At 34.6% G+C, this 14,260-nt stretch overlaps 1 protein-coding gene across 1 annotated transcript in view; it reads right to left on the bottom strand.

The window, feature by feature from the left end:
* Nucleotides 1-282: 282 nt before the first annotated feature.
* The window catches only part of LOC118250895 (leucine-rich repeat flightless-interacting protein 2), a 55,016-nt gene continuing 41,038 nt past the window's right edge, over nucleotides 283-14,260 (bottom strand). The window contains 10 exon segments of the mRNA XM_050709248.1: nucleotides 283-2,441; nucleotides 3,219-3,323; nucleotides 4,516-4,595; nucleotides 5,125-5,245; nucleotides 6,288-6,337; nucleotides 7,387-7,519; nucleotides 7,766-7,867; nucleotides 11,789-11,881; nucleotides 13,055-13,147; nucleotides 13,730-13,900. Of these exon segments, the coding sequence (XP_050565205.1) occupies nucleotides 2,331-2,441; nucleotides 3,219-3,323; nucleotides 4,516-4,595; nucleotides 5,125-5,245; nucleotides 6,288-6,337; nucleotides 7,387-7,519; nucleotides 7,766-7,867; nucleotides 11,789-11,881; nucleotides 13,055-13,147; nucleotides 13,730-13,900 (1,059 nt within the window). The 3' untranslated portion in view covers nucleotides 283-2,330.

Raw genomic sequence — 14,260 nt, forward strand, 5'->3', positions numbered from 1 at the left:
GCCAAACTTAGTGCAGCTACTAAGCATCATAAGCCATAGTGGAGAGCTGTTTTTAAAACTTTAGTGTACCGCATTATTAGACAGCCCTTTTATAAATTTTAAGTCATTTGCAAACATTAACTTGCATCATAACTAATAGCACCATAAAAATCATAGTTTGAAAAGCTAAGTCACTTTTAATTTTTGAACAGAAATGTCGCTTACCATAAGGTCATAGCAAAAATTTTGCTGAGATGTATGAGTCTGAAATATTTACAAGGAAAATTTAATAATGAGACAGGCTCGATAATCATGTTTTTATTTACTGCTTTTCATTTTTATTTGGATCTGTCCCATATACAAAAGGAATTCACATGGGGCTAGTGAAACAATCTTCCAGGTAAGAATTGTTTTGGAAAAAGGTGGAAAGATCTACAATTAATTATTCCCAGAGCATTTTCCTCATAGTTCTTTTAATTGCCTTTTAAACTTTTTAATTAGAGTCATATTAAGTCACAATCCAGTATTATTCAGTTAGTGTAAACATTGGGAATCTCATGTTTTGAGTTCTTTGTCTGAATTTGTTTCAGTTCTCTGGTAGCAAGAACTGGGGAAGCACCACAACTAAAATGGCTAACCTAACAGACCTCTGTAGTAAAAGGCTTTCCAAAAAGCTAACAATCTTCATCTTTAAAAAGGATGTACTGATGCTTTGCCTGTGCTCCCAAGTTTCTCAGGATGCTGGTAATTCTGAGATGATAATTCCTTATCTGACTGTCATAGTTTACTACTGAAATCACACAGTTGTTTGAGTGCCATGAAATATCCAGCTTCAACAGAGTAGTTTAGAGGAAGTGTACCAGAAGATGTGCTCCCCACCATATATTAAATAAGATTTAAGCAGAGGTTTTTGTACATGTGAACACCTTCAAAATCCCCAAAATATCCTTTCATCTTCAGAATACACACGGTAAGAACAACTAAGTTCAAGACTAAGATGGTCTTTTCTGATCACATACACAACATGAAAGCAAAGAGTTAACAGTACAGACCATGATCCATCTGATCACCAGAATCCAACGGTCTCCTGTTAATGAGCAGGTCTCTGGAGATCTGCTACTTAAAAGGATGTTTCTCAACAGGGAAAGCTTTTTCTAAGCCCAAGAGGCCTAACATACAAGCAAAAGGAAAGCAAACTACGCTTTTGAAATGCAGAGATGGCTGTTCCTTTGTAAAGGAGCTCTGGTAAAGACAGAACCACTAAAGCTCTGGATTACAAGTGTCCTGAAGTCTGCTTTGCTTTGAGAAATACTCCTGAATGGCAGCAATTTGCAACGGAAAAGGATCTGATATGAGTCCAAAAGAACGATCCTCTTAGGCCAAATGTTTGGCTCATGCTGGCCTCAAGCAAAGGCTAACAGTGGCTAACACCACTTCAGAACTTTTAGATTAAAAAGACAAGGATATTTTTATGAAGACCAAAATTTACTACTCTGAAGACTTTATCTTGTTGATATCTCAGTATTTAAAAGAAAACACAAACATCTGGTTTTGGTCAGTAGTGTCCATTTAATAAACTCCTTAGCCACATTTCCCATCTCTTCCTCCCACCCTAAACTTTCAGTTCACGCTTAAGCAGCAGATGACAAATTGATGGTGTACAAACAGAAGTTTAAAATCTGTACTCTTGTCCTAAGAGCATCAGGGGCTATTATCTGAGAAAATCACCTAGAACTTGGATGTGCCCATGCAAAAAAAGCAGTTTTTATATACAGTCCCTATTTTCTTATAAATTTAAATATTTTACAAAAATGCATTTTCAAAATGTATAAAGTTTAGTGAACACCCCAAATGTATCTTAAAATAAAATGTTATCTGATTTCAAGGGTTATTTCAACAATGAAGTTTAAATTGCACCAGATAAAAGGCACTTGTGCTGTGTGATGTCTTGAGCAAATGTATGTTAGTTTATAATACAGTGTCTTCTTGGATTCATGCAGTTGTCTCCGAGCATCAAGCATTCATTAAAGCAGCCAAAAGAGATCGTGAGTAAACTTGATTCCACAGTTGTGAGAATATTTTCTATCACTAGGTCAAACATACGGCATTGTGTTCCAGCTCTGACTCTAGAATCAAACGCTACAGAAAAATTGCTGTCATTCACAGGGAAATTCAAACTACATTTCATTCTCTCATAAGTTACAAAAAGATGTATGCCATTTAATTATCAAACTAAAACAACGTTGAACAGCTCAGTGTTCAAGTAGCTTGTGCCAATGAAAGTCTGTATTTAAAAATGAGCTAGGGGCTAGTTATTCAAGGAGCAGTGCATTGTAGTTTCAATTTCCACTTCACTGCTGAGATAAAAGCGCAGTCCTATTTGCCTTCATCTTCTCCAGCCTTTTCATTAAGTGGCTATTGGTCATCTCCATCTCTTCTATCTTATCCAGTGCTGTTCTTAACTATAAAACAAAAACAGAAGTTATCATCACTAAGTTTAATTGGACTTACTGCTGTTCATAAGCCTTGACAGAGGAAATCAAATCAATAATCTAATACAACAATTTTTTGTTTTTATTTCTTTTAATTGAAGTACCATATAAGTTAAGGTATGGCATTTTAACAGTAGCCATGTCATTACTGCAGCCAGACGAACCAGAATTCAACTGTTAAAAAAATAACCGTGAAGCAATTTAAACATGACACATTCATCCCCCGAACAGTTAGGTGCCTGCAACTTCCCATTACATGCTATTTAAAGGTAAGGCTCTCTCTACCACTGGTGCTAGTTGATGGATATACGTATTCCCATGGGTAGCAGGCATTACACTAGTCATGCAGCATCTCCTAAACAAAGATGATCAACAGCACAGTTAAATACAGCCTCTTCCTAGATCCCTGTGAGGTGCATGCTGGAAATTTTCCAGGCTAACACTTGACATATGGAGGATTGGCTCCTCAATAATATTTAATGGAAGGACTAGTTTAAAATCATACAAGTTTTCACATCGAGAAGAAAATATAACTTTAGATCATTCCTTTCAAGGAAAATACTACACTGAATTGTATTTAATACTATTTTTATGTGCTACAGCTGTCTTCTGAATGCAACAGACTTGGAGGCCTTCTGAAAACATTTAACAGCAGTAACAGAAGATTTAAAAAAGAGAGCTGGGAGGCAACAACAGAGCAGTTCAAGACTGAAAGTATACAGCTGAAAAGGAAATCAAGTTAATTACCTCTCGCTGAAGCTTCCTCTTTTCAGCTTTGAGTTCATCTTCCACTTTTTCTGCATTTTCTGCTGCATTTTTGTATCTTGCAACCTGTCCCTCAAGTCGTCCAATCTGCAAACCCAAACAAGATAAAAGGAATGGTTACTCAGGTGCTCTACCCTGAGCTCACTTGCCAGCAGCTGTTCTTTCCTTTCCTAAAAAACACAAAAACACAAAGCATCCTGGGAATTATCCACACTATCTCCCTATGGAGAAAGGAGGTTTAAATGTGTTTAGCAGCAAACATAATTGCTAAGAGTGTTAAAAAAAAACAATAAATGATAAAAAAAGTGAAATAAACTGTGGACAGAACTTGCAATACACCCTTTACTGCTTGTGTCCTCCTTTCAAGGGCTGCAAGAAACAGAGGAGAATGGAACGTAGCATAGGAAGTATTTCAGTAGATATGAAAAGTTACAGAACTAAGCAGAGAGTAGACTTGGATAATGGAAATCAAGAATTGGGGAATACATGGGATTAAAAACAACCCCTGAAAAGTGGAAAAGCAGAGACCACAGGAAAATGCGAAGGAGAGAGGAGACTGTATCATGACATGATGTGAGAGGTCTTATGCTGAAGCACAGAGTTCAGTAGCAAAGCACGGACTCAAGACAAATCAACAAATTCTGGTTGGAAAATGCAAGTTTTAAAACCCACTTGCTTTTTTGTTGATGATGATTGATTTTTTTTTTCTAGCTCCTTGCTATCCCCCCAAATCCATAGCACAGATTGGTAACCTGCTGCTGTGCAAAAGACCAGCCCTGCATCTTCCGATTCAAATTCTAGTTCTTTAAGTGACTTTTAAGTGATCTACAGAGAAACAGCTCTATAATACTGTGTTGCTGACTTGCACTGATTTTCTCACTTTGCTAATATGTTATGTATGCACATATATGTATGTATATATAAATTCTTGAATTTCTAAGAGCAGGTCAATATAACCAGTCAATATAACCTTCTTACAATTAAGCTTACTTAAACAGATTTTCTTAAAATGTTAGCTTCAGTCCCTCTTTATGTTCTGCTATATACATTCACATCTTAGTAACTTAACTCCAGATTTTCTCTTATGGTTAGACTATGCACAGCTATTGATTTGCAGGAAATAGGAAAAACATAGATGTAGTGCTATTCTGTGGAAATCTCAAGAACAAGCAGTAAATCAAATTATGAAATACATTTTCATAGCTTTTGTTGGAAAAAATATTGGTAAATGCCTGCAGAGAAAGTGTAATGATATAAACAAATCTAAAGAAGGACTTACGTTTTGTTCCAAGGTAGTTATATCTTGTTCAGCTTTTGAAAGTTTAAATTTGTATTCACTAATTTGTCTGTTTGCATCTCCTAAAAAAAAAAAAAAAAAAGAACATATTACTCAAATCCACTCTCTAAACTGGCAGCTTTCCTTTTAATTCAAATTCATTAAAAGACCATTTGACTGAGAAGCTTATATTCAGGGTTATAAAGTGGTAAATATTCTTTCTGAAATCTTTGAGAGTAAGAAAAGGAAATAGTTCTGTTTTTTTTTTTGCCTTTAAAAAAGAACATTAATTACTGCCTCTGTAAGAGGACTGAATAAATTTCAGATGTATGAACTCAGATACACACCTTTTAAAACATAAAAATTTATATCAGTAAGCTCATCCCTCAAAAAAGAGGATCAATTCAATAACCAACACACCACCAAATGGTTTAAATCACAGTAGACATAATACCAGCAGAAATTCCCTGCAGGTAGACATATCAACAAAAAAAATACCTGCTCAGTGATCTATTCATCCAAAGTACTTCCACTGCACAATAACATAGGAAAAAGGAGTTGGAAAAGTGTTTCCTCTCCCCAGTACCTTTGAACAGTAACCATTATACGTACTCTGCATTTCAATTAGTTGCAAGTCAGAACCATTCTCTAAGCCTATTATATCCGGATTCATGCCATCACTTTTAGAATATTTCTGTCGTTCTTCTTCCAATTGCATCTTCAGCTTTCTAACCTGAAACAGAAGTTTTCTTTTGTGAAAAATCAACTCCCAGAAGTTCAGTAGTAGTATACCTAAACACTCGATAGGTCAACAAGGCCAAGTAGTCCTGAAATGCCACTGGCTGAGATTGTTCTGTAAATGGGAGTAACAGAGCCATGCAGGAGAGGCAGGGAAGCCACTCCCAGAGGTCTGCGGAAGCAGTTCTTTCCCCACTGCTGGGTGACTGCCATCTGCATGTCAGTTTTGCAATGGGAGTAGCAAAGCTCCCATTCATGATATAAATCTTTTAACTGATTTTCATAATTATGTAGCTATAGTTATACATGTTTGTATACATAAAAAATATTTAATAGTCTTGATTCAATACTAGAATTTACTGGCATTTTAAACCAAATAGCCATATTAAAATTAAGGTATGATCTCAGCAAAAACAGGTGTCGACAGCACCATTTTGAATTTGTAGTATGTTCAACTAGAGGCATAAAAACTAGTGTTCTTAACAAATGCCCACTTGATATGTTTTCTTGAATCCTCTATTCTCAATACTGACCTGCATTAAAATACAGCGACTTTGATCATACTAATCTTTTATTTAAGTAACTGAAGTGATCGAAGAAATAGTACTGCTTGGTAACTTGAAAGAAAGATGCTTGAGCTTATCAGATTGTCATTTTATTGCATTTAGTATTTCTGAATAAGACAGAAGAATAACCAAGTACGTATACTAAAAAAATTTTTGTTGTAATGCCAAATTTGTTCTGTAGCACCAGAAATGGCAGAGTCAGCAGCAAGTTAGTTTCCAGCTAGCTAGTTACTGAACTTAGGATTCTCTTTAACAACAAAGATCAAAGTCACAGTGGATAGGGACACTAGTGTGAGGAGCTGATAATTCCCGGTAGTCAGCCTGATTAGACGTTGAATATTTAGTTTGCTTTACTGCTCAAGTAATTTGATTAAACACCAAAGGTACTTAATATTTGTTTATTGCTACTATATTCATATTCTGTAAAAGGATATACAAAGTTATGTTTCTAAAAATAATAGTTTATTTTACCTGGGACAATAGTTCTTCCTTTTCTCCAGCCAGTTTTCGTAGCCGGACATCTAAAACGAAAGAACTCAATTAAAGGAAAAAACAACCCACAACCAGAAATATGTAACTAAGGATGTATTTTTCTTAACTTTTAGTTCATTTTCAAAGTAAAACAAACAAACAAAGCTTCAAACAAAGCTAACAGCACTGTCAGAATAAAACCTTGTTATCTCCCTAACAACATAACACTTCATTAATACTGAAAAAATTAAAAACCAATTAATTCACTGTGTATTTGTATAACAGTTTTAAAAGTAAGACCTGTGAGTTTAGTAATTCTTCAAAGTAAAGTAACAACCAAGTGGTCAAGAAGAGCTATTTCCAAAACAATTTACTCCTGGCTATATACTCTTTCTTGTCTTACTCTTCAAGACTGCTATCTCTTCAGGCAAAGCACTGAGCTTGTAGAAAGCATATATTTCTAGAAAGTTTTATAATTCCTGTTCTCAGTCCACGGAAAAGTACTTGGGAAAGTGCCCAAGGGAATGTTTCAATATCTCCAATCAGCCAGACAATCAGTAATAGCTACAAAATACACTGTCAAACAACACGATGCTAAAATTATAGCAGCTCACATGAAAATTACAACTCTGAGAGTAACGAAGCATAAAGACATTTGTATTTCACCATCACAGAATGACAACAGAAACACGTATCAAATTTAATCTGTCTAAACATTTAACTATTATACATAATGTGCAAATATAATGCAAGTGCACAGAGAAATTTTTTTGCTTGTTAACAGTTTTACATTGAATTGACTTATGCACACAATCCAAAAGCCTATACTTTGGGCAAGTCTTAGTTGTTTTTTTTTTTCCAACAGTAATAAAACAAACTGGACCAAAAAAATCTAATCGGTTACAAATGTTCAGACATCTTATATTTTTTTTTTTACTCAAAAGATACGTCTGTTTACTCAGGATAAAAAAAAGTTTAAAAGTAGTGTAAACGTACTCCAGAAGCATCACGGGTATCATTTTGTGGTTGCAAATCATTAAACACTGAACAGAATGCAAACAAGACTTAATAAGCTCTCTGTATTTTAGGATATTTTTACCTAATGGTCCTTCTCCTGCAGATTCCAAGACTTGAGCAGCTTCCTGTGATACAACTGTTATTGCACCAACCGCTGATTCATGGTTTACATCACCATTCGGTGTGCCATCTGGAATTATAACTAATCCGTGTTTCTAAAAATACAAAAGAAAAATATTGTACTCATTCAAGACCAGTGCTAAAATGTAACTGGACAGAAAAGTTTTGAAAAAGCTTTTAAAATTGATTGACACAGTTAAATGAAATGCTCCATTTGTTCCCTAAGGTCAGGTTTGGAGACCGCACAAGAACACTAATCATTCTTCCTCTTCTTCATTGAGCTTGATTTCATGCCCCATTACTGGATTTCTGTTACTGTAAGGTAACTACTACCGACATACCTCTCCTCTCTTCATTGCTTCCTTCAGGTCAGCCAACTCCTCTCTGAGCTCATCTCGCTCATTCTTAATGCAGTCAAAGTAATCTTTCTGTCTTTCTAGGGCCTGGGTTCAGGCAGATAGCAAGAAAAAGAATGGCACAAAGAAAAAAAGCAGATGACAGATAGCAGAGAGATTTTCTAAAAATAAAAAGCTTAACAAAAGTAAAGAAATTAAAAGGGGCTATTTTATATATAAAAATATGTATCTCTGATAACTACCTTTTTACAATTCACATATCTAGTGTCATTGGTAGATGTGTCTCAGCACAATTTTTTCTCCAAATGGGCCTTAGTAAACTCTACAATAACTATCTATTTAGTATATTTTTTCATAGGCTTTGATAAACTAAATGGAATACCAAAAGAATAAGTGATTCTTTTTAACATGGCCAGAAATCATTTTTGCTGGAACTCAATTGACAATGATCCTAAACCACCACATTCACTGAGATAACCTTTGTAGGGCATAGAAGTAGAAATCTTACCTCATAAAAGACCATTGGACATACAATTCTGTAATCCACTTAGAAATGCTAGGTTATAGTTTACTACTCACTTAAGTATACTAACTACTCTTTACTAAAAGCAAAACAATCACTTTTAGAGAAAAGCAGAAGCAAACACTAGCAGTACTACATTAGCACAAGAAAGAATCTCAGCTAAATGTACAATATGGACATCGATGAATTTGCCTACCTATAGTGCAGCTCTGTTACTTGGCAGTTAATCAGACATTTTCACTTGACTTGGCAGAATCCAAGTATTCCATTCAAATTCGGAATTGCATGCATTACAAATCATCCTGACCACTAAGCAGATGCAAGAGCATGCACACGTTTTGCAAAGAAAATTATTTAACTAAACTTTGTGTCATGCATGAATGTTTAGGAAGGAATGATACCATGAAAGAAATGAAGGTGAATACCATTGCATTGATTGCAATTGCTCCACATGACAATTGCAGTATGCTAAATTTTAATAATTATGGAGAATCTGTATATGAGAGCAAGATTTCAATGCATTATTCTATTAATTTCAACAGAAAAATTTTTAAAGTGCAGTTGCACTTGATTACTATGTAAATATTAACACTGAATTACCTGTATTTTAAATGTGTGAAAGCATTAGTTGTCACCTAATAGTTTAAGGGTTTACAAGATGTCCTTTTACTTCCTAACACACACACTATCTCCGTAACTACATCATAAACAGTGTGAAGAACCTTAATCAGTGCATCATTTTGTGTTCCACTTAAAGATAGGACTTTGCCATTTTTGAGGACATAGCAGGGAGTAGGAAGTATGTGGGGGGTGCTTTAGACTCACCCATATGGAATAGTGGACACAAAGGCCCAAAATCACACTCCAGATGTAAATCCTCTGTACTTGGCAGTGCCCTATGATGCTGCTGACCTTCCTAAAACACCCTCTCGATCCTCCCCCAATAAACGAAAGGGCTGGCAAGCAGAAAATGTTGATGGAGAGATAAATGAAGTTTCTATAACCATGCATCTCTACCTTCGGAGATATTAATTATTCAAAGTTGAAAAACTTAAGTAAAGCTGATAGTTTTTGTATACAGAGAGGTATTGTTGATGGTGATGTTGACAGATTTTGTACCAAATCTACTGCTGGAATTCTTCTACGAGGAAGATTAAAAACTAAAACCAAACAAATCAGGCCAATTAAGCTCTGCGGGTATCTTTTAACATATCAGTATGATTAAAATATATCCACTCGGCATAATGCACATTTATCTGAGGTTCTATTTACTAAATGTTCCAACAACCTTCACAAAATCTATACCAAACTCAGATACGGCATGGATAATTTCAGCTTGGCCACACATGTACTAAAGAGTAAAATAGCTGTATATTTCAGGAATAATCTAACTTTGAAGTTATAGTTCAATAACCTCAAACTGACCACATTTAAAATCAAGTACAATTGTAAATTTCAATCGTTTTTATAGAACTAGGACAACATAAAGAGGAAAATGTAAAACTGAAGCTCATGCTATCTTTGTTCTGCTTGCCTCCCTTTCTTCCTCTGAGGTAGCAGTCTTGCATACACTTTAAAAGTAGGTTATAATTCTAGTCCAAGTACCCCTCTGTGAAGCTGAAGTAGAGTAAAATTAGCAAAATAACTCAGTATTGGGGAGAAAGACACAAAAACTGCAAGCTTTAAAAAAAATTTTTAGGTAATGTGAGCAAAAAAAGACAACGGCATTATTACATTTTAAGAATTAAGAGATTTCAAGTTTGAGATAATTAAAAAATAAAATCTAGGAAAAAAAACAAGAACACAGACTTTGAGAAAAATTTTAGCTTCCAACTTAGTGACTGTCCACAGACACTAAAAGAAAAAAAAAATCTTTGTCAAACTAGTTGATAATTCTTTGAACATTAGATAAAGGATAGGCTCTGCACTAACTGTGGTGACATATTTGAAAGAAAAAAAGGGATTGCACAAACTGGGACAGTCCAGTACACAATGACAATGAAGAGTAAACATGGAAGAAATATGGTCAAATAATTTAAAAATTAAGAAAAATTTGAAGAATGTTCAGGAAAAAAACATTTAAAAGTTGACAGATCACTTTATGATAGAAAAGAGGATTGCAATATGGATCAAAGGACTGAGACATGAAATAAATATGGACTGAAGATAAGAGAGTATAACTTTTGTTGTTGTTGTTGTTTTTAATCAGGCACCGCAAGCTAAAGATAACTTTTTGAAGTGACTTGAGCTCCAGTGAATACAGCAATATTCAAAGAAATCTGAGTATGTCAAAATCCTGGTATAAAATTATTTAGTTAAAGAGAGAAACAGCCCTAGAGTTACTAAAGGACACTTCCTTTCTGAAGACTATCTACAGTTAACTCCCTCTTATCACCACGCAATTTATTTGTGGCCCAGAACAGCTACAAGTTCAGGGCCACATAATTATTGCTGAGAGTCAGCCTGACTCTGAGACAGTTTTACCAGTTTTGGACTGCCAAGAAGCAAAACTGACAAAACCTGCCTGAACTAAATTAGCTGTACAGCAAATACCAACTCTGTTCTTCTACCTGTACCACCTTTCAACCTACACAGGAGCCCTACAGACACTCCTCAGAAGGGCTGACACTGCCAGTGTTTTGATTCCAACTCCAAACTCCAAGAGCTGGAAACTGTCTTACCACAAAACTAATGCACAGTGTCAGCCTGGTTCAGTGTTGCATCCAAACTAAGGCCCCAGAAGGATCAGGAATGTGATACAGAATTGCGCAAGTGTGGCTGCAGAGTCATTTTGTGTCTGGTCGCAGTCTTAGCACCAGGTATGTTAAATGGAATCATGCTTAACAAATATTTACTGAGACTTCCCTGCATTTTGACCCTTAATACCTGCAGCTCCCTGCGTTTTCCATTATTTTGGTTCTCTCTCTTCTCCCAAATAGTGGAAAGCAAATCATACTAAAATTCACCAATTCCTGTGAAAACTGCTAAGACAATGACAAAGGTAGCAGCCAAATCACTAGCAAAGTCTGAACTCTGTTTAAGTTTTGAAAATTATAATTTACCTTCATGAAGGTTAAAGGTTTTTAAAATAATTTAAATTTTGTATTAAATATTCATGATATGCATCTGTAGATCAATATATGGAACCAGACTTTTTTTTCACATTTGTTAAGAATTAGGAAACAGTGACATCTTTAAGTCTTGATTACAGGTTAAAAAAAAAAAGTGGAAAAAAATGATACAATTGTATGCATAACAGTTTATTACGTTATAGAATTAGTATTATTCACCATTATGCAAGTAAAGATAAAGTGGAGCTAATTTTCTTTCTCTAACAAGAAGATGGACTGCAAAACATTGTGAATATTCAAATTGGGAGTAGCCTTCATTTCTTTGGAGTACACAGCATTCCTTAGGGGGAAAGAGGGATATCTGTCTACTTCTAGAATTAAAAAAATACCTTTCCCCCCATATTTGTTTCATACCCCTATTTTTTTATCTTTCCAATTAATTGTCTCCTGGAGATCAAACACCTCTTTGGTTATGCAGTCTATATTCTGCTGCATGCGTTGATTCTCCTGTAGTAAATAGTATGAGGGAAGAATAAAAGAAGAAAGACAAGTGAGGAAATGGGGAAAAAACATTCAAATAGATAAAGGAAATAAAAAAGAAAAAGCCAACCAAGGAGTTTATAAGCATGAGGTTAAAGAAAAAGGGTGTGACTGAGCGTAACATAGTATTTTCCCTTTAAATTCACACAAGAAAACTGTAATTTTATTCCATCGTTTCATATTGATTGCAGAATTTAGTACAGCTAGGACTACTTTTCTTTAGTAACAGTTCCCACTGCAGACTGGGGATAACATCCTTTCTTTAGGAGAACAATTAACCTTGGGGTAATTTTCATATACCTTCAAGTACTGCTTAGGAGTGAACACTCCCCACCCACCCACCAGCTGCCCCCAGCCCCTTCCCAACACATTCTGTTATTTAGAAACAACCTTGTTTATGGAATAAGACCTAAGGGGAACTGCATACATATAAAAAGCTTTCCACATTCATGCTTATAAGTTACTCAAATACATTAGGGAGTTCACTGCCATGGAACAAACTTTAATTATGTAATAATAGTGTTAATACAAGAAATTTTATTAATGGACTTCTAGCCTGTACATCCATTTCATAAATTTGTCAGCAGTAAAATACATAAATATCATATGAATAAAGCTACCATTTAGACAATAAATTTAAAACATTGTATGTTTAGAAGATACTGTCCATTAACAAAAAAAAATAGGAATAAACGGCTGAGAAGCATATTATGTGTATGATGTGTTCTTTATCTAGTCTGCCTTCAAAGCATTGCAACTCCGAGCAAAAAATATCAGCAGTTTGTGCACAATTTGGAATAGTCAATTGCAGTATCTGTTCAAAGAAATTTAGAAATACAGCAAACGCACAGGACACGTTAACAGAAGAACTAATCCAGAAATTTCATTATCAAATGATATTGATAATGAAATCAATCAATTGATATTGATATTATCAAGGATAAAAATAAGCCCTTAAATCGTACAATTATGTCTACGGAACTAGTACCATTTTAGAAGCTGGGGATGATGTTTAGCCTGCAAAAAGGACTTTGGGAATTACTAATTAAGCTCATTTTGTGTACGATGACCATTCCTGTTCAAATCTTATACTGTTCTTATTTGCACAGGTTTATCATTCATTATCGCATATCAACATACCTCTATCAATTCATCTCTCTGTCGAAGGCCCTCTTTAAGTTCATCCAGCTTATGCTGTAAAACACTGCATGTGTGTTTCTGTCTTTCCAACTCCTATATCAAATAAGTAAATAAATCATGAATTTATTTGTGGTTTGTCATACATCTTAAATACAAAGTTTAAAAAAAAAATATACTAATCTCTCTTAACATAACATTACCTAAGAAATTCCTGCAACAGCTTAAGAAATTCTAACTACCTAGTGGCTAAAAATAACAAAGTAAGTTTTAGGTAAGTTCTCCAGATACTTACTATGGAGAAGATTTCATTTAATAAAATTTGGAGGGGTGAGAAAAAAAATGCCATAAAGGTTTATATATAAGATTAGTAAGAAAAAGACTCAGATACTGAATTTATCTCCATATTGTTGGAAAAAAGCTGCCACATAGATTTTCCCTTTCCAAGAAAGTGTGACAGAACATGCTCTGTTCAATTCAAAGGAATATATTTAACATTAGTGTTTGTTATTATTTTTTTCTTTAAACTTGAACTCCATAATATGTAAAAGATCTTTGGCCACTAAGATGGATATACTTTTCTGTGAATCCAAAGGTTTTTGACCATTTCTTACTAAGAAGCGCAGGCTTGCTATGATTTATCTTGTTAGTGACCAAAAAAAAAAAAAAAATCAGTACCTTTGACTTCTCTTCATTTTCCCTACAGAACTCAGCTATCTGTTCTTCTTTCTCCTCAATGACATCCTTTAGAGTATCCACTTGGTAAACCAAATTGTTTTTCTCATTGTCTAGTTGAGCATTGGAAACCATAGCTTTCTTGTATTTTTCTTCAACTTCAGCTAGTGAATCCTAGAGGTAGTAGAAAGGGTTACATTAGTCTAACTTTAAATATAAAATGATTTTAATTTAATTAATTTTTAATTTTAACATTAAAACTGAAGTGTTAGCTGTTTCACAATCAAACTCTGCAAACATTTTTGTTTCTGAACAATTATTTGTGTCATGTCTTTAGAGATATGAAGTCACAGTTTGATTTCCATTGTTCAGGTTATGTTATACCCAGCAACAGACAGTTATCATTACAAAAGTATGAAAATTACAAGATAATATTCCACTTGAACTTTCTGCTCTGCCACCTTCATAACTTAACTTACAGGAACAAAGAAGTATTATCATAGCTTTACTGCATTTTCATTGTATGGACAGGAA

Source organism: Cygnus atratus, chromosome 2 (assembly GCF_013377495.2).
Source record: "Cygnus atratus isolate AKBS03 ecotype Queensland, Australia chromosome 2, CAtr_DNAZoo_HiC_assembly, whole genome shotgun sequence".
NCBI classification, from domain to species: Eukaryota; Metazoa; Chordata; class Aves; order Anseriformes; family Anatidae; genus Cygnus; species Cygnus atratus.